This window comes from Nomascus leucogenys, chromosome 10, assembly GCF_006542625.1.
Source record: "Nomascus leucogenys isolate Asia chromosome 10, Asia_NLE_v1, whole genome shotgun sequence".
Lineage (NCBI taxonomy): Eukaryota > Metazoa > Chordata > Mammalia > Primates > Hylobatidae > Nomascus > Nomascus leucogenys.
In genome coordinates this window covers 76,830,351-76,849,412 of record NC_044390.1, presented here as the reverse complement: position 1 = coordinate 76,849,412, position 19,062 = coordinate 76,830,351, and the positions used below count along the sequence as shown (strand labels likewise).

The following is a 19,062-nucleotide window of genomic DNA, read 5'->3' as shown; positions in this document are numbered from 1 at the left end:
TCTATTATTCATATTAATTCACTGATGGGAAAAAATGTGATCATAAACACTGAAAAGTCTTTTGGCAAAGTTCAGCTTCCATTCTTGATTTTTAAAATCCTCAACAAAACAGGAATAGATGGATACTTATTTAACCTGATAAACTATCTGCCCCAAAGCCAGCATTTGCTTAATGGGGAAATCTAGAAGCTACAAAGCAATAATGTCTATTATCACCACTGTTATTGTTTCATTTTCCAGAAATAGTAGCCACTATTAAATAAAGAAATTAAGGTATAAAACAAAATTGGGAGTAAATTTATCATTTGTAAATCATATGATAGTATAACTGGAAAACCCAAGTGCCTAAATTGAAAAACTGTTAGGGACAATAAAAGAATTCAGTAAGGTGGCAGAAGTTAACAGCCTTCAAGAAGCGACCTTCCTTTGTGGAAGAAAAGACTAGCTAAAAAAGCTAAACTATCCAGAAATAAACTTAACCAAACAATGTGGAAGACTTCAACCAGGCAAATGTTAGAACATTCCTGAGAGACATGAAAGAGAACTGTATCATGTTTTGGTGCGAAAGGCAGCGTCATAAAAGTGTCATTTCTTCCTAAATTCATCTGTAAATGTAATGCAATCCCGGTAGAAGCACAAATAGGATTCTTGTTTTGACCTAGATAAATTGATTCTATAGTTCAGACAAAATAATAAAAGATCCAAGGAAATTTGGGTAGAGGGGGAGAACAAGAAGCAACAACCTCTACCAAATACTAAAGTGTACTACAGGGCTGGGCACGGTGGCTCATGACTGTAATCCTACCACTTTGGGAGGCTAAGGCGGGTGAATCACCTGAGGTCAGGAGTTTAAGGCCAGCCTGGCCAACATGGTGAAACCCCGTCTCCACTAAAAAATATAAAAATTAGCTGGGTGTGGTAGTGCGTGCCTATAATCCCAGCTATTCAGGTGGCTGAGGCAGGAGAATCACTTGAACCTGGGAGGCAGAGGCTGCAATGAGCCAAGATCGTGCCACTGCACTCCAGCCTGGGAAACAGAGTGAGACTGTCTCAAAAAAAGAAAAAGTATTACAAATTGAGCACCACAAATCTAAAATCCAAAGTATTCCCAAATCTGCAACTGTTTGAGTGCTGACATGGCATTCAAAGGAAATGCTCATTGGAGCATTTCAGATTTTGTGATTTGGGATGCTCAACTGGTATAATGAGATTTTCCAAAATTCAAAACACTTTGGTCTCAAGCATTTCTGATAAGGGCTACTCAACCTGGATATACACATGCTGCAACACAGATGAACTTATGTTATTCTAAGTGAAAGAAGCCAGTCACTAGTCCAGAATAGGAAAATTGTAGAGAAAGGGGAGGAGGTTGGTGGGGAGAGATGAGGTGACTGCTGATGGGTGTCGGTTTTCTTCTCGAGGTGATGAAAATGTTCTAAAGTTGACTGTGGTGATGGCTGCATAATTCTATAAATTTTATACTAAAAATCATTGAATTGTACACTCCAAATTGGTGAATGGTATATGAATTATATTTAAATAAGGCTAAAATTTTTAAACAACATAATAATTAAAACAGCACTGCACTGATACTTGAATGTATTTGGATCCATATCTCACACTTTGTACCCAATAAACTATAAGTCATATAGAGATCATACATTTTTTTTTGTTTGTTTGTTTTTTTTTTTTTGAGACTGAGTCTCACTCTGTCGCCCAGGCTGGAGTGCAGTGGTGCTATCTTGGCTTACTGCAACCTCTGCCTCCTGGGTTCAAGCGATTCTCCTGCCTTAGCCTCCTGAGCAGCTAGGATTATAGGCATGTGCCACCATGCCTGGCTAATTTTTGTATTTTTAGTAGAGTTGGGGTTCTACTATGTTGGCCAGGCTGGTCTCAAATTCCTGACCTCAGGTGATCCACCTGCCTTGGCCTCCCAAAGTGATAGGATTACAGGCATGAGCCACTGTGCCCGGCCTCATACATTTCTTAAAAACCATCAAAGATCTATAGGAAACCTGGGGGAATTAATAATAATCTCAGCCTGAGGAAGGACTTTCCAAGTATGATACAAAATCCAAATACCATAAAAGGAAATACTGATAAGTCTCACTTTCCAAACAAAATTCCTCCATGGCAGAATCAAAAACAAAAACCAACCTGGGGAAAACATCTTCAATTCATAGCACAGACAGAGGTCTGATTCCATCATATACAAATAGTTCCTACAAATCAGTAAGAACAAAAACCACCACCCAATTTAAAAAAAAAAAAAAAAGGAGCCAAGGAGATAAGTAGATTAGTCAAAGGAAAAACAAATGGCACCAACATGAAAAGATACTCAACCTCATTCATATAAAACTAAGTTAAAACTACACTGTAGCCAGGTGCAGTGGCTCACACCTGTAATCCCAGCTGATCAGGAAGCAGAGGCAGGAGGATGGCATGAGGCCAGGAGTTTGAGACTAGCCTGGGCAACATAGCTAGACCTTGTATCCCTAAACAAAACAAAACAAAACCCACATTGTGATCCTACTGTCCCTGCCCAGGTGGGCAAAACCTAAAAGTGTGAGATGATGCTGTGATGGTGAGGGGTGGGGAACAGACTCTGTCACACCACAATGTGAGGTGTCCACAGATACACCATCTAAAGATGTCCATCAGACCACAGGTATCAAAATGCCAAACACACATCCGTTTGACCCGGTATTTCCACTTCCAGAAATGTACCCTGCAGTTTTATCCACATCCTTGTGACACATCCAGGGTTTACTGCTGCACTGCTTGTAATGGCAACAGGTCAGTTACAGTCTAAATAGAGGACTGGCCAAATAAATTATGGGCCACCCCTGCTAGAGAAAACTACGTGGCGAAAGAATGAGGAAGCTCTTTAGAAGCTGACATACAGAATAGATTACAAAGGGAAACAGTGAGGTGCAGGATAGTGTGTAAAATATGCGTGTCCACACATATTTGCTGGGACGCACATAAAACATCTGGAAGGACACCCAGGAAGCTGACGACATGTACTCCCTCTCCGAGGGAAGTGGGTGGCTGGCCCAGAGGGAGGCTTTTCTCTATATACCCCTTCCTTCCTCCAAGTGTTAGATAACATGAATATGTTCCCTTGTCTAAAGATAAATATTTAAAAGAAAAAAAATATTTTCCCATTGTAAGCATCGTGCTAAACGGCAACGGATCCTGGGCTATAGGACAGAAGCAATAGGGAGGGGTGGGGACTGCGGTGACCTGGAGACAGACATCCCTTTAAAAGAGGCAGTCATTCAGCTCTAACCGTAGCTGCAGTACAGGCACACAGGCCTATGTTACCAGAGCCTCTGTTTTTGTTTTTTTCAAGAGATACTAGAAATCCATATTTTAATGCAAATCTCCATTTCTAAGTACTTCATTAAAAAAGAAATTATGATTGATAGCTAAAAATAACCAAATCAGAGCATTTGGGATCCTGGTCCTAGATAGTGAGAACAGACCCCTGGTCACCAGGTCTAGCTCCCGGTGAAAAAGCAAGGCCAGAGAGGGAAGGAAACACCCAAGACCACACAGCTCATGGGCCTCAAGGGGGGACCCCACTCTGTCTATTTTTTGCTTCCATGTCATCCTACTTTAATGGTGGTAAGGGAGACAGACATGGCGAGATAATGGTGGTGAAGTTGCAGAGGCGGGGTTGGGGCATGGTGATGGTGGTGGTCAGAAGAGGCTGCTGGGAAGGAGGTCAAGCCAGAGTTGAGAGTCTTGCTCCACAGGAGCCGGCCAGACAAAGGAGTGGGTGTCATTTTGCGGGGGGAGACCAGGAAGGAAGCACAACCGGGGCCAAGGCCTGGGGGCCTAAGAGAGCATAGAGACTTTCCGACAGGGCCATGGTGGGTGGACATCCTGGGGGGTGAATGGCGTTCTCTGCCCACGACCTGCCCTGCAAAGGCTGGGAAGGCGTCCTACTCACACTTGCGCAGCTCCAGACTCTTGCTCGGGCAGGCCAGGTGTTGGCCCGGGGGGTTCTGGGTCCTCTGCAGACAGGCCAGCATGGCTGAGCTGGGGGTCCCCAGTGGGGCGCGCTCTGCGGCAGGGTCCCTGCAGGAGGAAGATGGGGTGCTCTGTCACTTGGGGGCTGCTCCGTGCTCGCCCCCCACCATTCCCCCCGGGAGTCTCCCTGCAACCCCGAAGAACCTCAGAGACTCTCAAAGCAGACACCCATTTCCCTTATTCGACCAATGAGGGGACCAAGGCCTGAGGCATCAGGAGGCCCATCTGTGGCCTCACAGGAAGGGACAGAATCCAGGGCTCTTGAGTGGGGGCCGGACTGATGGATCAGACATGCCCCGGCCCTGCCTGGCATCTGGGTCACCTGCTCTGGGGCCTGCCCTGATGCTCCCAACTGGGTGAGATCCTCACTCCCTCCGTGCCCCACAGCAGGCTGTCCTTCTGGCTGGTGGTGGCCCCCTGAAAGCAAGTCAGCCTGAAGACCCCACCTGGTCATCTTGGGCATCTACAAAGAAGGGTGCTCAAGAAATGCCAGTGGGTACATGGGTGTCCCAGGTTACTGAAGTACTGGTTTGTCTCCTGCCCAGGGTATCCTCACAGCCCCCCTGGAGGGGAGATGTCAGGATGGTGTCCCTGGGAGAACGAGGGGCTCTTGAACCTTGATCTATGCTGCGCCCTGAGCCCAGCCTCAATGGGCCATCAAGTCTGCCCTGACCCGAGATCCCTGTCGCTGCCTGAGCTCCTTACCCTGAATGGGAAGGGCAGAGGCCTATGCCCTGCAGGGCAGCAGCTCAGATGTGGCTGCACACAGGCCCGTGTGGTACCTTCCCCAACAGCCAGAGCCTGACATTCACACAGACACTTGCCTTCAGCTTCCCCAAACCCGCTCTCCTGCAGAGAACGTTTCAGGAGGCCCAGGCACATTCCTGAGAGCCCAAAGCCCCTGACTGGCAGGGTCAGAGTGGGCCTGCCTGTGAGGCCCCCATGGGAGGGTGGCGGTGGAGCTTACCTAGAGGTCCCTTCCTTCTTGCTAAGGAGAAGGCAGGTCTAAGGGTGAGCTCAACCCCGGACACTCCTGATGTCCATCTACCTGGGCACTCTGTCCCCACCACCTCCTGACCTCCCCCAGTCCTGAGCAGCCAAACTGGGTCACCTCAATCTTCATGTTGGTTTTAAAAAAGAAGAAGAAAGCAGAGGGGGTGTTGAAGGAGAAGAAAGGGAAGTTATTTAATACTAAACAGGTGTCTGGAGTCCTAAATTCTGCCGCTTTCTTCTAATAATGAAGTATTCATGAGGAAAAGCCTTTTTTCACTACTTTCTTAAGATACTAATTTCACAACAAGCTCCTTGTTACAGCGCAATTATTCCAATCTTGTATTTCCCGGAGACGGTTGCAGCCTCCCGTCTGTCCTGGCCTCTCGGTAAATGAAAGACAATCGCGTAACCACCTTTCATTATGCCCTATTTTACTTTCAGCAAAGGTACCCTGAAAGAGATGATTTCCTCTGAAAGGGACTTTTATTCAGTTTCAAAACCAATTTTCTCCTATTACTGTCTCAAGAAAAAAAAAAAAAAAGCCAGAGAGAGAGAGAGAGAGAGAGAAAGTGGGGGATGGAGGGGAGGGGAGGTGATTCTCACCGCCCCCTCCCCAGTCGCCAGCCTTAACACAGAGACGCAATAAAAGCTGCAGTATCCACTTCCCAGCTTTGATTTCTGGTAATTTTAAAATAGGCCATTACAATCAGGCAGAAATTATACAGTTTAAAAAGGGAATGAAGTGGGGCTTATTGCAGGGATGAAAGTCCTTGACTGCAGGAAGGCAGTGCTGCTCCTCTCCTCGGGGACTTGGGACGTGAGCAGGTGGCGGGGGCAGGCCTGACTCGGGCCCGCTATCACCACAGCCTTGGACACCAGCCCTGGAGGACCCGCCGTGCATGTGGACAGGGAGGGCTGGGTGTGCACACACACCCTGGTACACACTCACCTATGTACATATGTGTTTGCTGCATGGCATGTTCCTCTGCACTTACAGGCACCCTCTCACGCACACTCAGGTGGTCTGTGAGGACTCACAATCGTGTGCAACCTGGAAGGTAAGAGGCCTGTGGCAACCTCCCTCACCCTGGCCCAGCCTCTTTCTGTGGCCCCTGCTCCAGGGCAGAGTCCATCTCTCGCCGCTCTGACATAGGGGTTGGGGGAAAGGAGGGAGATCCGGAGAAAGCCAGTCCAAGACCTCTCCCTCCACAAATGGGAAACCCAAGCCACAGGGGGCAGTGGCCTGCCAGGCAGGGCGTAGCTGGGTGCACTTACCCCCTCACCACTAAGCTTGGCTGCACCCAGGCCAGTAAGGAGGGAGGTTAGAGGCTGGTGCCCTGTGGAAACCTGGGCTGGAAGCCTGGAACCTCCTTGCCTCCCAGCACACGCTGTGTGACCCTGGCTGGGCTAATAACCCTCTTTGGCCTGTTAATAGTGGCTCCATGATCCCTATGGGTACTCCCAGGTCACTTTCTTCCAGAGTCCTGGCCATGCCCAGCCCTATCTCCAGCCTTTTACTGGGTGCCAGGGGTCCAGAAGTCCAGCCCTTCTCTAGGTGCCCCAATGCCCCTTGGGCCATACATCCCACATGCTTTGCAGTTGAAAAAGGGTGAGCTGGGGGCTGCAATTGTTGGGGGAGGGGCAGGTCGCCTATTCTGGAGCCTCCTGGGACCCCATCAGCTCCCTTCCCAGCGGCGCTCTGGTTGTCAGCGTGCTCTTATGGTGGATGCCAGGCAGTTCTGGGAGCTGGGAGGGGTCACCCGACTGAGCTCAGGGTGCGGGGGTTTTCAGGGTGTGATGGTGTCCACGTGTAGGCCTCAGCTTTGGCTCAGCTTCGCCAGGGCAGCTGCCTGCATCCTCCCATTCCTTGCTTCTGGAGGGCTACAGGCAGCCTGAGAGATGCTCTTAAGAGGGACTTTTTTTCTCTCTGCACCCCCAGTTCCCCCAACTCACTGCCCATTCTCCCAGGAACCCTGTGTCCTGCCACTGGGGCACGTGGCGGGGTGGTGGGGTGTCCTAGGAGGGAGGTGGGGAGGGGACCACCACCTCCAACTCCTGCATCATCCCCATCATCTGCAATCAAGACGGTCAAATCCCCCTCCTTGGCCTTAAAACCTCTCTGGCCCCGGCGTGGAGCCCAGCCCTCTTTGCCCCCCACACCTCATCTCTCTCATGGCTCCCCTTGGCCCTCCTTCCAGCCAGGCTGCCTCATACCTCCAGACCTCTGCCCCTGCTGGTTCTCCTGCCTACAGCACCATGACCCTGATCCGTTTGAACTCAGATCTGTCTTCAGACCCTGGCTCACCCGTCCCTTCCTCTAGATATCCACCATCTCTGCTCTAATCACACCGAGGTGTAATTGCCAATTTTCACATCTCTCTCCCTCCGCTGGACTGTGTTTCTTAGGGGTAGAGACCGTGTCTTATTTGTCTGTCTCTCCCCAGTGCCTGGCAAGAGTAATCATTTACTAAATAGGTGTTGAACGAATGGCCAAGTCAATGAATTGGTTATTGTCAGATAAAGTGATCTAGGCCCAGAGAAGCCAAGCGTCCCAAACAAGGTCACACAGCAAGGCAGGGACAGGACTGGGGCATGCGCCTAAAACACTCATGTTCTTTCTGTGACCCCACCTTGCCCCATCCCTGCCTGGCATCATCCCATCTGCAGGGGGCCAGCCTCTCAGAGCCCCCACCTGGACTCATTATCCCCCCTGGCCAAGCACCATCCAGGGAGCACTGTTCATTTTGAAACCCTATCTGCAAATCAGACTGTTTATAAGCTCAAGGTCTTTTGTGACTTTAATAATAAAAAAGGAGGGGGGGGCAGGGAGGGGGAAAATGTCGCATGCCTCAATGATTAGAATGCTTGGCACCTTCCCTGACATGGGGGCTGATAAGACGCCTTATCTCGGAGACACCCGAGGAAAAGGTCCCCTCCACCAGATAACGCCCCCAGCTGTCGATGTGTCCTTTCATAGCTGAGGATTTAGATAAAGGAAATGTGACAGGGGAGGGGAAAGGAAGGAAGGAACTTTTCAGGTCCGAGGAGGAATTGAGTCTGTGATGCTCGCCTTAGCAGAACAATGAATGGGAGAAGGCTGTCTGTTTTTATGAAAAGAACAGGGATTTGGGGCCTTGGGCCCTGCCTGCCTTTTGTCAGCTTGCCCTCGCCTGTCTGGCTGCAGGGGGCATCAGGGAGCCCATGGGCCAGTGGGAGGGGAAGCTCTGAAAGAGCAACATGCAATTTGGGCTCTTAACGGTGGTGAGCATGTATTGACTGCCCTCTGTACCAAGCCCATGCACCTCATCCTCGTGGCCTCTGTGGCTCCATTTCACAGCTTAGGAAATGGCCACAGAGAGGGGAGGCAATCTGTGCAAGGTCACACAGCTTTTAGATAGCAGAGCCCAAGGATGCCAATGCCAGTCAGACCCTCAGCCCCACACTGTACAGCAGCTCCATCGTGGTTGGGGGCCCGTCAGCCCTCAGCTCCCAGTCAACTGGGCAGGGAGCGATGGAAGCAAGGGTCTACTTCTCCCCAGGGCCCAAATCCATTTTGATTCTACTGTAGGAGGGGCTGGGATCACAGAAGGAAGGGGTGAGAGGAGGGGAAGGGCTCCCAGAGGCCACTTATTCATCCCATAAGCATTCAAGGAGCGCAACTCATGAGGCCAGCGTTGGGCAGAACAACACTGAGATGAGTAAAGCCCAGGCCTTGCTTCTTACCCGCCCATTCATTCATTTAGGCAGCAAACACTTTCCAAGCACCTTTTGAGGGCCAGCCCTGTGCCATGTACTGGGAGGACGGAAATGACTCAAAGTGTCCTGCCAGAAAGGAACATCTAGCCAGAACTGACCTCCTACTAAAAATGAATGTTCCTGACCTCTCTCTGCGTCCAGCATTTTCCTGATGTGGCAGGCATCTGGAACTTTCCCTCATGTGTCCGCAGGTCAGCAGTCTGCCCCTTGCCAGGCTGGGCTGACCCCAAGGCAGAATAGGAGGACACACCTGGCTTCACGGCAGGGCCCTGAGGTTGTGACCCCGGGAAAGCCATGGGCTGCGCCCCTCTGAGCCCCTATCTCCTCCTCTACCTCCAATCCCTAGAGCTACCTACCTGGCTTCTGTGGCTCCATTCATGGCCAAAGCCTAGCTGTGACCTGGAGGGGAAGGTCATGCCAGCCCCTTCCTGGTGTCCAACAGGACTAGTTCAGAGAACAGAGCTGGCCCCAGAGGCCTCTGGGTTGTACCTGCCAGGCAGGGGCCAGGCACTGGGGTTCTCACTGGCTGGGTGACCTGGAGGAAGTCACAGCACCTCTCTTGAGTCTGTTTCCCAAATGAACCTTTATGGGGAGTGGACCAGCTGATAGTATGAGGGCCATCTAGCTTGGACATAAGAGGATGTGACCATTTGGTTTTCAAACTTAATCCAGCTGTGTGCAAGGCGTGGGGCAGTCCCTGACCTGTGGGCACACAAAGGGCCTCTAGATGTAGCCCTTGTCTTTGATGGACTTAGAATCTCGAGCAGGGACAAGATAGGAAGCTGGCAAAACCCAGCAGTTCATCATGCAAGGAGTAGAGTAGATAGTTCAGACTCTGAATTCCCTTTCAGGAAGTGAATGAGATGCCAGCCACTCCTCAGGGCTTTGCAGCCTTCCTGGGGGTAGTGGCAGGATAGGTGGGTGGTGAGGGAGCCGTCCCACAGCTCTCACCTCCATCCCTCTGGCTGTAATTCAAGTCTCTTCACGCTGCCTGGCCACGCTGCCTGGCCACACAGCCTGCTCCAAAAGCAGATAGGAGCCTGAAGTGGTGGTGGGAGGCCCAGGGCCTGGGGAAGAGAATGAATGCTGGATTGGGAATACTAGGGTCAGACCCTGGCTGTGTGGCCCTAAACGGGTCACTTCTCTGTGTTGGTCCCCAGCACCATGAGCTGAGCAAGTAGAAAGCCTCAGAAAGTCCAGACCTCTCTAAATAGCGAGGGGCAGCAAACCTGCTTCTGTCCAGGAAGAGTGAAGGGACCCTTGCCCAGCCCAGGAATGTCCTCAGGAATCTAGGTGCAAGCTTCCCCCAACCCCCTTTGGGGCTCCCACAACAGGAAGATCCACTGTCTGTCTCTTTCCTCTCCTCTGTCTACATCCCTGTCCCTGGCTCCACCTGCCTCCTGTCCTGATGCCTCCCTTCTCCTTCCTGCTGTCTCTCTTTCTTTTCTCCCTTCCTGACCCCTCTCCCTTGCTCCTTCCTCTCTCTCCCACCCCACTTGTTTCAGCAAGGCAGCCAGAGTGGAAGCGCATCCCCACCTCCCTCCTGCCGCTCCCTCCCCCATCTCTGTTCTGAGCCGGAGGCCTTCCAAGGGACCCTGTTAATAATTAAATGTTAATCTAAAAAGCAATTTGAGCTGCGGCTAGGCAGATCTGGTTAGAGATTACATTAGCATGGAGGAGGCGAGGGTAATTTTCTTTAACCCCTCTCCTGATCTCTCAAGCCGGGGATTCTTCAAGTCACACCGGCACTGCTGATTAAACTGGCACAGGGCTTGGCTGTGGATAAGGGGCCTGTGAAAAGTGATTATTTCCCACTGCCATTTGGGCCTCAACACCAGAAGGGGATTTTTACCTTTTTTTTTTTTTTAAAGTTGGGGGTTGGGGAGGTACTGTCCCCTTTAATAGGAGGCCTCATCTTCTGCCAGGATTACCACTGTATCTGCCCCCACCCCAGCAGGCCAGGGGCTCTCTAAAATGCTACAAATATGGTCACAGAGCATACCTGGCTCTTTGGTTTCCTGGACAAAGATGCCAGTCCCCTGCCTGGCTCCAACACCCCTCCATCGTGCCTGGTTCTGGGCTGGGCACTGGAGCCAGAGATGCCGGCAGTTCTGAGCCAAAGGGGAGACCAAAAAGTAAAGTGACAATCACCAATTCTGGCTGGCAGCCAGAGTCCTGAGGTGGGCTTCCCTCTGCACAAGCCTCTCACCTGCACACTTTGGCCCATGCAATCCCAAGAGCCAGGAAGGACTTTTGAGCAGAAGGACTGCTCAAAAGCCCCTTCTGGCTCTCTACCCCTTAAAACTGGACTCGACCTTCAATTGCAGTCCGGGTTCCTGAGGGCTTCTCCAAGACATACAAGGTGCATAATAAATGTTTGATGAATCGTCGAATGACTGGAGTCCCATGTGGCTTTCCTTGATCCTTCCTCTATGGGTTCACGGTGCTACAGCAGTGCCTGAGCACAGGGGCCCTCAGGAAAACGTCTCCTGAACAAAGGATGGGCAAGAGGCTGTCCTGGGGAGTTGGGGCAGGGCAGGCCTCAGGAAGTGTCCTACTGGGACACAGGGCTGGGGTCTGGGGGTAGGCACCAATTCCTGGGCCTGTCAGCACCACGGCCAGCTCCCGGCGCAAAAGCCCTGGAGAAAGGGGCGGGGTACAGCCTGAGAGTGTAGTGATGTCAGTCGCCATGGGAACTGACAACTGCGATGTGCCTCCATCAGCACTCCAACCATTGGCGACGGCATGACAGATTAAACACCAACTATGTGCCAGGCCAGGCCCTGTGCTAGATGCTGGGGCAGTGACAGACCCTGAGTGGATGGGACGCATCAGAGGGGTAATTACAAGGCAGGGAGACAAGTGGTGGCCATGATGGGGTCACCCTACCTGGCCTGGGGGAGGGTCATGATGGAAGGACACACCAGCTGCCTCATAAGCAGAGTAACAGTGTCTGTCCCCAACTTCACATCCGGATGTCTGAGCTTTAGTTAACTCTGTGAGCTTAGGCAAATCCCTCCCTCCTCTCTGAGCCTTAGTTTCCACGTCTGCAAAAGGGGTTAATTCCTTACAACAAAGTGCCAGGGTCCTTGTGGTAAGCTGCCTAAGTGGTACCCGTTGTTAGCATTGTTTATGGTCGCTATCAACAGGTAAGTAGGAAAAAGCTAGGGGAAGGGAAGGATCCCACAGAAGGGACTGCACAGACCACCACATGGAGACTTGAGAGAGAGGAGCAAACAGAGAACATGAAGTAGCTCCAGGCTGCTGGAGAGCAAACCCTCCTGGTGAGTCACTGAGAGCACCTCAACTACGCAGGGCCAGGCAGGGACCCCCCCACCCCCTCTCCAACCTTAGGGCGGGGAGATCTGTTTCCTCTGCACTAGTGCTAGTTCAGGACAGGGACTCAGAGAAGGTGCCGGAAGAAGGGGCAGTCATTGCCACTGGCAACAGGCCTGGCTGGCCCTCTCCCAGAGCTATGGACCTCTGAGGGGCAGTTTTACTCTTCCCAGAGAGCCAGGGATCCCAAGGTGGAAAGTTTGGAGCCAGGGGCAGGCTGAGCCTCTGTTCTCCTAGTTCCAGCCGCGGCTCTTTAATGAAAACTGTCAGTCAAGTAAGACTCCATCATCACCTTCCAGCAAAGAGTGAGTGGGGAGATCTGAGAATCGATACTGAACAGCTTCAGTACTACGATGCCATAATGGGGCTGTGAGCTCAGCCGAAAGCCCCCTGCCCAGTTTTTTTTGGAAGTGGTCATAGAATCTCTCTGGAGAAACAACATGGAAATGGAGACCAAAAGAGGGAAGTAGGGATGCCATCAGATGACGCTGGGATCCCGGAACACTGTGTGCAACGGGCAAAGGTAAGACCCACAGTGGAGATGGGAGGGGCCTGGTATCTCCAGCCTTCCTCCCACCTATTCCCCCAGTCCCTGCACCCACAGTTCAGGGTTAAAGCAGGCGACGGGGAAGGAGAAAAATCTAATAGTAAGAGCAATAATAAGAGCTAGCTTTTATTTTTAGTGTTCTCCACGGGCTCAGTACTTTACAGACGTCACCTCACGTAACCCACGCCACAACTGGGAGAAAGACATGATTGGCGTTGTCACGAGGAAACAGAGAGGGAAAGGAGCTGTCCAGGGCCACGGGGTTGGTTGGTGAAGCAGGCAGGAAAGCCCCACGGAAGAGGTTGGCCTGGGACAGACAGGGTTTGAGGATTCAGGCCCCAAGGGACGGGGAGGAAGAAGACTGGGTCCTTGTGCAAGAATGGCCCAAGAGTGTTTAAAAGACGGAGTGGCCCAGGTTGGGGGAGGAGAGTGGACAAAAGGGGCTGGCAAGGGTTGGCCTTAGCTTTTAGCCCAATGCTAAGATCAGTAGATTCTTCTGGGGGTCAGGCTGGGGCAGAAATGAATGGAGCCTTCAAGGCAGGGGTTAGGAAACGGGACACTCGGCCCAAATGACAGCGCCACCATTCCACATCCCAGAGTCCATGAGCTCTCTCAATGTTTATTTAAATCTCTAAGAGTCAAACGCCACTCATCACCCATGTGTGGGTCAGTCTCCAGCTTTCCACCTCTCCTGTGAGTGAGGGTAGAGGGGCGTCGTGTCTCTAACCCCTCCTATGGCCAGGGAGCTCCCTCCATGTCATCCGGCCACAGGCACTGTGATTTAGAAAGTGCTGGAGCCAGACCGCCTGGGTTCAACCTCCTCCCCGTCATAGCCTAGCGGCTGACGGTTAACTCTGGGGAATTTTCTTTTTCTTCTTTGTGCTTCTCTGTATTTCTAATTTTTCCACAATGAACATGCATGACTTCTGGTTTTTCTTTTTTTAAAGAACTTTTCAAAAGAGATTTCAACCTCTGACCACCTGGAGACAGGCGACTGGCGCTCATTGTAAATGCACTGACATGACAGGGAACAGCTGCTGGGGAGGTGGAGACGGGTGGCGGGAGAGACAGGAAGCCCCAGCAGCTTGGAAATCCAGGAGCCACAGGAAGCAGTGAGCTTTCTGCGGAGCCAGATCCAGTGGAGCCAATTCACCAGCAGGTCCCGGCAGTGACTCTTCTACCACAGATTCCTGCCCGTCCCTGTGCCCCATCACCCCCCTGCCACCAATCTCCACCTCAGGGGAGCCAGACCAAGCCTTTCTGTGTGTAGCACACATCTCTCCTGCTTAGAGCTCACCTAGTGGCCTCTATGGCTTTTTTTTTTTTTTTTTTTGAGACAGGGTCTTGCTCTGTCACCCAGGCTGGGGTACGGTGGCATGATCATGGCTCACTGCAGCTCACTCCTGGGCTGAAGTGATCCTCCTGCCTCAATCTCTCAAGTAGCTGGGACTACAGTCATGCACCACCTCAACCTAGCTAATTATTATTTTTTGTAGATGTGGGATCTTGCTATGTTGCCCAGGCTGGTCTCGAACTCCTGGCCTCAAGCAACCTTCTCACCTCAGCCTCCCTAAGTGCTGGAATTACAGGTATGAGCCATCCTGCCAGTCGTTCGTGGCATTTCTAACAATATCCTTGAAGGATCTGTGTGAATCCCTTTCCCAATGTCTTATTTGCACTGTCCTGTCCTGGGCTGATCCTGCTCAGACACACTGGCTTGCTTTCTGGTCCTCTCACAAGCCAACCCCGTCCCCACCCCAGGGCCTTTGCACTTATGGTTTTGCCTCTACCTAAATACCCTACACCAGTGCTGTCTGATAGAAATATGTAATAATGGGGGCCGGGCGCGGTGGCTCATGCCTATAATCCCAGCACTTTGGGAGGCCAAGGAGGGCAGATCACGAGGTCAGGAGATTGAGACCATCCTGGCTAACACGGTGAAACCCCCTCTACCAAAAATACAAAAAATTAGCCGGGTGTGGTGGCAGGCACCTGTAGACCCAGCTACTCGGAAGGCTGAGGCAGGAGAATGGCATGAACCCGGGAGGCGGAGCTTGCAGTGAGCCGAGATCACGCCACTGCACTCCAGCCTGGGTGACAGAGCGAGACTCCATCTCAAAAAAAAAAAAAAAAAAAAAAAAGAAATATGTAATAATGGGAGCCTCCTATGTAATTGTAAATCTTCTAGCAGTAAGAGGAAATTAAATTTACTAATATACTTCATTTCACCCAACAGATCCAAAATAGTATCACTTCCATGTGTAATCAATATTAAAAAATTCCTGAGATATTTTATGTTCTTGTTTTTATTCTAAGTCTTTGAAACCTGGGATGGATTTTACATCTCAGTTCAGTTCAGACTTGCCTCACTGCAAATGTTCAATGCCACCTGTGGACAGTGCAACACCACGCTGTCCCCAGTACACACCACTCCCCCACTCTCCATGCCAGCTCCATTTCCTCATTCACGCCTCAGCTCAAACATCACCTCCTCTGAGAGACTCTCCTTGACCACCAGGTCAAGCTGGCAACCTTCTGCCCCGGCCATTGTCCCATCACCACAGCAGTTCTTTCACTGTCATTACTGCTCTGAAATTATCTTGATGAATGGTTTATTGTCTGTCTCTTCCACTGGAGTGCAGGTTCTACTGTGTCTGCATGATGGGGCACACAGTAGGCACTCAGGGTGGCAGATGGTCAGGGACGGAGGTAGGGATGATGGGCCTGGCCTGAGGCCCTTGTCCATCTACATCATCCCAAATTCTACTCTAGGTGATGAGATGCAGCAATGGAATGTGTGTGTGTGTGTACACGTGTGTGGGGAATATGTCCTGCGTACACACACACACACACCTCCCCCCACCCACCTCCCCTCCTTCTGAAAAGTGGGCCCAGAGGATGGGCGTCCTTTCAAAATCAGCCCGGCGCAGAAAAACGGCTGTGACAGCACAAAGCCGAGATTGAATCAGCGACGGGCCCGATTGCCTGGTGACGGTTACAAATGATCTGATGTGGAAAAGACGGGATCAGATGTGCACAGAACAACGGCTGCTCCGCACCCCCACATGCCAGACAATGGGCTGCTGGGCAGGTGGGCGGGCAGGTGGCGTCCAGGAGCCCAGGACAGGCTTAGCACAGAGTGGCCCTTCCTGGGGTCAGACACTCCCCGAATGCGCAGCACCTGGGCAGAATGTTGCCACATGAGACCAAGTGTTAGTTCTGGGCAGTTAGATGTCGGCTGAATTTTATTTTCTTTGTCAGACTTATTTCCGAATACTAAAAGATGAACATGACCTTTGTAATGAGGGGGAAAGAACCTCCTCCCACTCGGCACTCAGTCTCTGCACTCAGAGCCTCAGAAGCGTGGGTGTGAGGGGGTCGTACACAGCTTCACGATGACCACTGGAAGCGGCCCTTGCCCTACCCCCAGGGGTTGGTTGGGGGGCTCTAGACCTGCACTCTCAACCACCGAGTAACAGATGTCCTCTTACTGTGATGTGACCACAGCCCTGCGTGAGAAGGCTGTGTCCACAGACTGTGTGGCTTGCCCAGGGTGCATAGCAGTGAGAAGGCTGGGCCTCAGGCCTCACAAACCCTTTGCTGGTCTCTTTCTACTCCAGGGCCAGACATACAGTAGATGCTCAATAAATCCCACCTGAACAGAGAGCTGGGCTGGGACCTTTATTTCCCACACTCCCTGCATGGTCCAGGGTTCAGAGTTCGGGGTCTCTCCCCCCTCTTTTCACTGTAGTTTGCCACCTCAACCTGATAAACCCCTCCACACACCCAGAACACCCGGGCCCCAGAGACCCTCAACATGCGCGGGCAGAGGGGCAAGGCTAGAGCCTCCTCCGGGCCCAGCTTACCCACTAGGCAACATAAGCCCCACCCCCGGCCTGTGTCATGGAGGCTCCAGGGCTGTGAAGCTTCTGGATAAGGGAGAGGGCCTCTCCCGCAGGAGGTCTGGGCAGGGGGTGGCTTCATCGAGCAGCAACTGTGTGCTGGGTGCCATGCCTCAGCTCACATGGAGCTGGAAGCCCTTCTCTTGAGTGTGAATACATCCATGCCTCCCATTCTCCAGCAGGGGCAGAGGCTCCGAGAGGACGAGGATTTGCACCTGGTGGGGTCTGGATGCGAACTAGGTCTGCTGGACTCTAAAGCCCGTGGCATGGCTGTGCTGTGGGAGGGCCGGATTCTGAGTGGGCACCCAATGTCCCACAGGACCAGCCGCTCCTGGGGTAGGCGCTGGGTCACCTCCCCAGCATGCCAAAGGGGTGATTCTGCAGCCAGTTGAGTTACCCCTCCCGCCACCACCATAGCATCCTAGTAGCCCTCATTCTCCAGACCCACAAGGCACTACCCCTCTGGCTCCTGACGGACAGTGTCTAGGAAGGGTGAAACAGCACCTCAGCTAAGGCAAAAAACCCAGAACTCAGTTTGAACCCTGGCTCTGCTATTCACTAGCAGGGCTGTCTTGAGTAAGCCACTGAGTCCCTTGGGGGGACTCAGTTTCTCCATATGAAACATGGAAGTAGAAACCACACCTTCCTCACCAGCCGGTTGTGAGGATGAAGCCGGTGATGAACACATGCAGTGTAGCACTCGTGAACTGCCCGCCCAGCTCTCACCCCAGGAGATGATAGTGATGGGCTCAGAGGGGTGAAGCAATTTGCCTGCAGTCACACAGCAGCAGGGGAGGAGGGCAGGGATCCTTGAACCCCAGGACCTAAACCCCAATTCCTTCCAGCAGTTTATCCTTTAATGCCAGGGACAAGGCCCCAAGTGTGCCTTGAGAGTGAGAGGGGATGCTCCAACGAGTGCAGTCACCAAACCCTGCCTGAGCACCTGTGGTGTGCCAGGCTGCAGGAACCCAGAGAAAAACCAAACGCGGCAAAGATGACCAGACACACACCCATGCAACCCCAATCCTGGGTCAGACAGGGCTTCAGGGGGCCCAGAGAAGAGGGGCCCCTCTGACGACAGGCTGCTTCCCCAAAAAAGGAGTATCTGGGCTTCTTGTCTGAGTGCCCCAAGGGCAAGGGCAGCGCCTGGCACGGAGGCCAAAGGCACCAACAGGGGCTCAGTGAGTCTGATGAGGTGGGCCTTGTGGCACTAAATGAATGGTGTGGGCTGGAGGAACCCCCCTGCCCCCAGGCAGGTGCCAGAGGTAGTACCTTGTAGGCAGCCACTCGCCTGCAGAATCTTCCTCACCTCCTTGGTTATTCCATTTTAGTAGGGGGGAAACTGAGGCACAGAGAAGCAAAGCCACATGCCCAAAGCCATCTGGTAAGAAACTGGTGGAGCAGGGATTTGAACCCACATTCACCTGGCTCCGTAATAATCGTCGTCACACCAACAGCCCCTCCGCCTGAGGAGAGCCAGCCTGTAGGGTAAGGGTGGGCTGTTTGGGTGGCGTGGGCAAGGGAAGAGTGGACGCAGGCCACAGGGGTTAGGAGGGGCCTCAAAGGCAGACTGCGGCCTTGGCACACCACCCACAGGCAAGAAGGAGCCACAGAGAAGAAGGCGCGGTGGTCATGGCAGGGACTTTGGAAGTGGCCTGTCTGGGTTCAAGCCCCAGCTGGCTCCCCTACGTGCTAGCTGTGCAGCCTCAGGCAGGTCAGCTAACTTCTCCGTGCTTCAGCTGCCCCATCTGTAGAAAGGGGCTCATAATATATCTACCTCACAGATTGGTGCAGTGGAATTTTGGCACACAATGAATTGTGTTTATTAAATCGAAAAGAAGAAAAACTGAAAGCTGGTGGAGGGAGTCAGTGCCCAGTCAGGTTTGGGGACAAGCTGGCTGCTGGGCCTGGTCCGCCATTTTTGTGCAGGTGGGTGCCAGGCCCAGGGAGCGGGGGTGGCGGCGCCGTCTCCCAGCCTTGCTGGGGCATGCGCCAGCATGTGCATGCGTGCGCGTGTCTGTGTGTGTTGCTGCAGCGGCTTCTATGCAAACATGTTAATTTGTTTTCATTTTGTGTTTTTTTCCCTCGCAGGATAATTGGGTGAGTTTGAAGTCTTGGCGAGGCTGCTGATTATAGCTATTTGGGTGGTGCCCTCGTGGGGCTCGGGCCCTGCCTCCTGCCTCTGGCGGTGAAGGCGGTGGCTGGGGGGTGTCTTGAGGGGCTCAGGGAGATGCCACTGGGTTCCAGGGGCTCTTGCTGGCTGGGGATGGGGAAGGCAAGCCATTCTGACACCCCCCAGCATGCCCCTCACCCAGACAATACGGGGTCATTAAAGGGCGCAAATCTGCCCACATCTTTTTTTCTTTGCCCTGTTCGCTGCATTTAAAAACTTGTGATGTGTTTGCCAATGTCCAAAAGAAAAATAAAAACTAGAATTCTACCTAAAATTCTTATTTTATGTCTCAGGGGAAAAACCCAAACCTGGCAGTG

The 19,062-nt window shown here is 52.2% G+C and overlaps 1 protein-coding gene and 1 long non-coding RNA gene across 2 annotated transcripts in view; one reads left to right on the top strand and one right to left on the bottom strand.

Moving 5' to 3' along the window:
- The window catches only part of LOC115836995, a 39,648-nt gene extending 25,646 nt beyond the window's left edge, over nt 1–14,002 (top strand). Inside the window, exons 2-4 of the long non-coding RNA XR_004032054.1 lie at nt 6,029–6,089; nt 12,423–12,646; nt 13,618–14,002. This is a non-coding gene — a long non-coding RNA (uncharacterized LOC115836995). The remainder of the gene's footprint in view (nt 1–6,028; nt 6,090–12,422; nt 12,647–13,617) is intronic.
- The window catches only part of FAM222A (family with sequence similarity 222 member A), a 57,045-nt gene that overhangs the window by 22,600 nt on the left and 15,383 nt on the right, over nt 1–19,062 (bottom strand). Inside the window, exon 2 of the mRNA XM_030821351.1 lies at nt 3,959–4,086. Within this exon, the coding sequence (XP_030677211.1) occupies nt 3,959–4,040 (82 nt within the window). The 5' untranslated portion in view covers nt 4,041–4,086. The remainder of the gene's footprint in view (nt 1–3,958; nt 4,087–19,062) is intronic.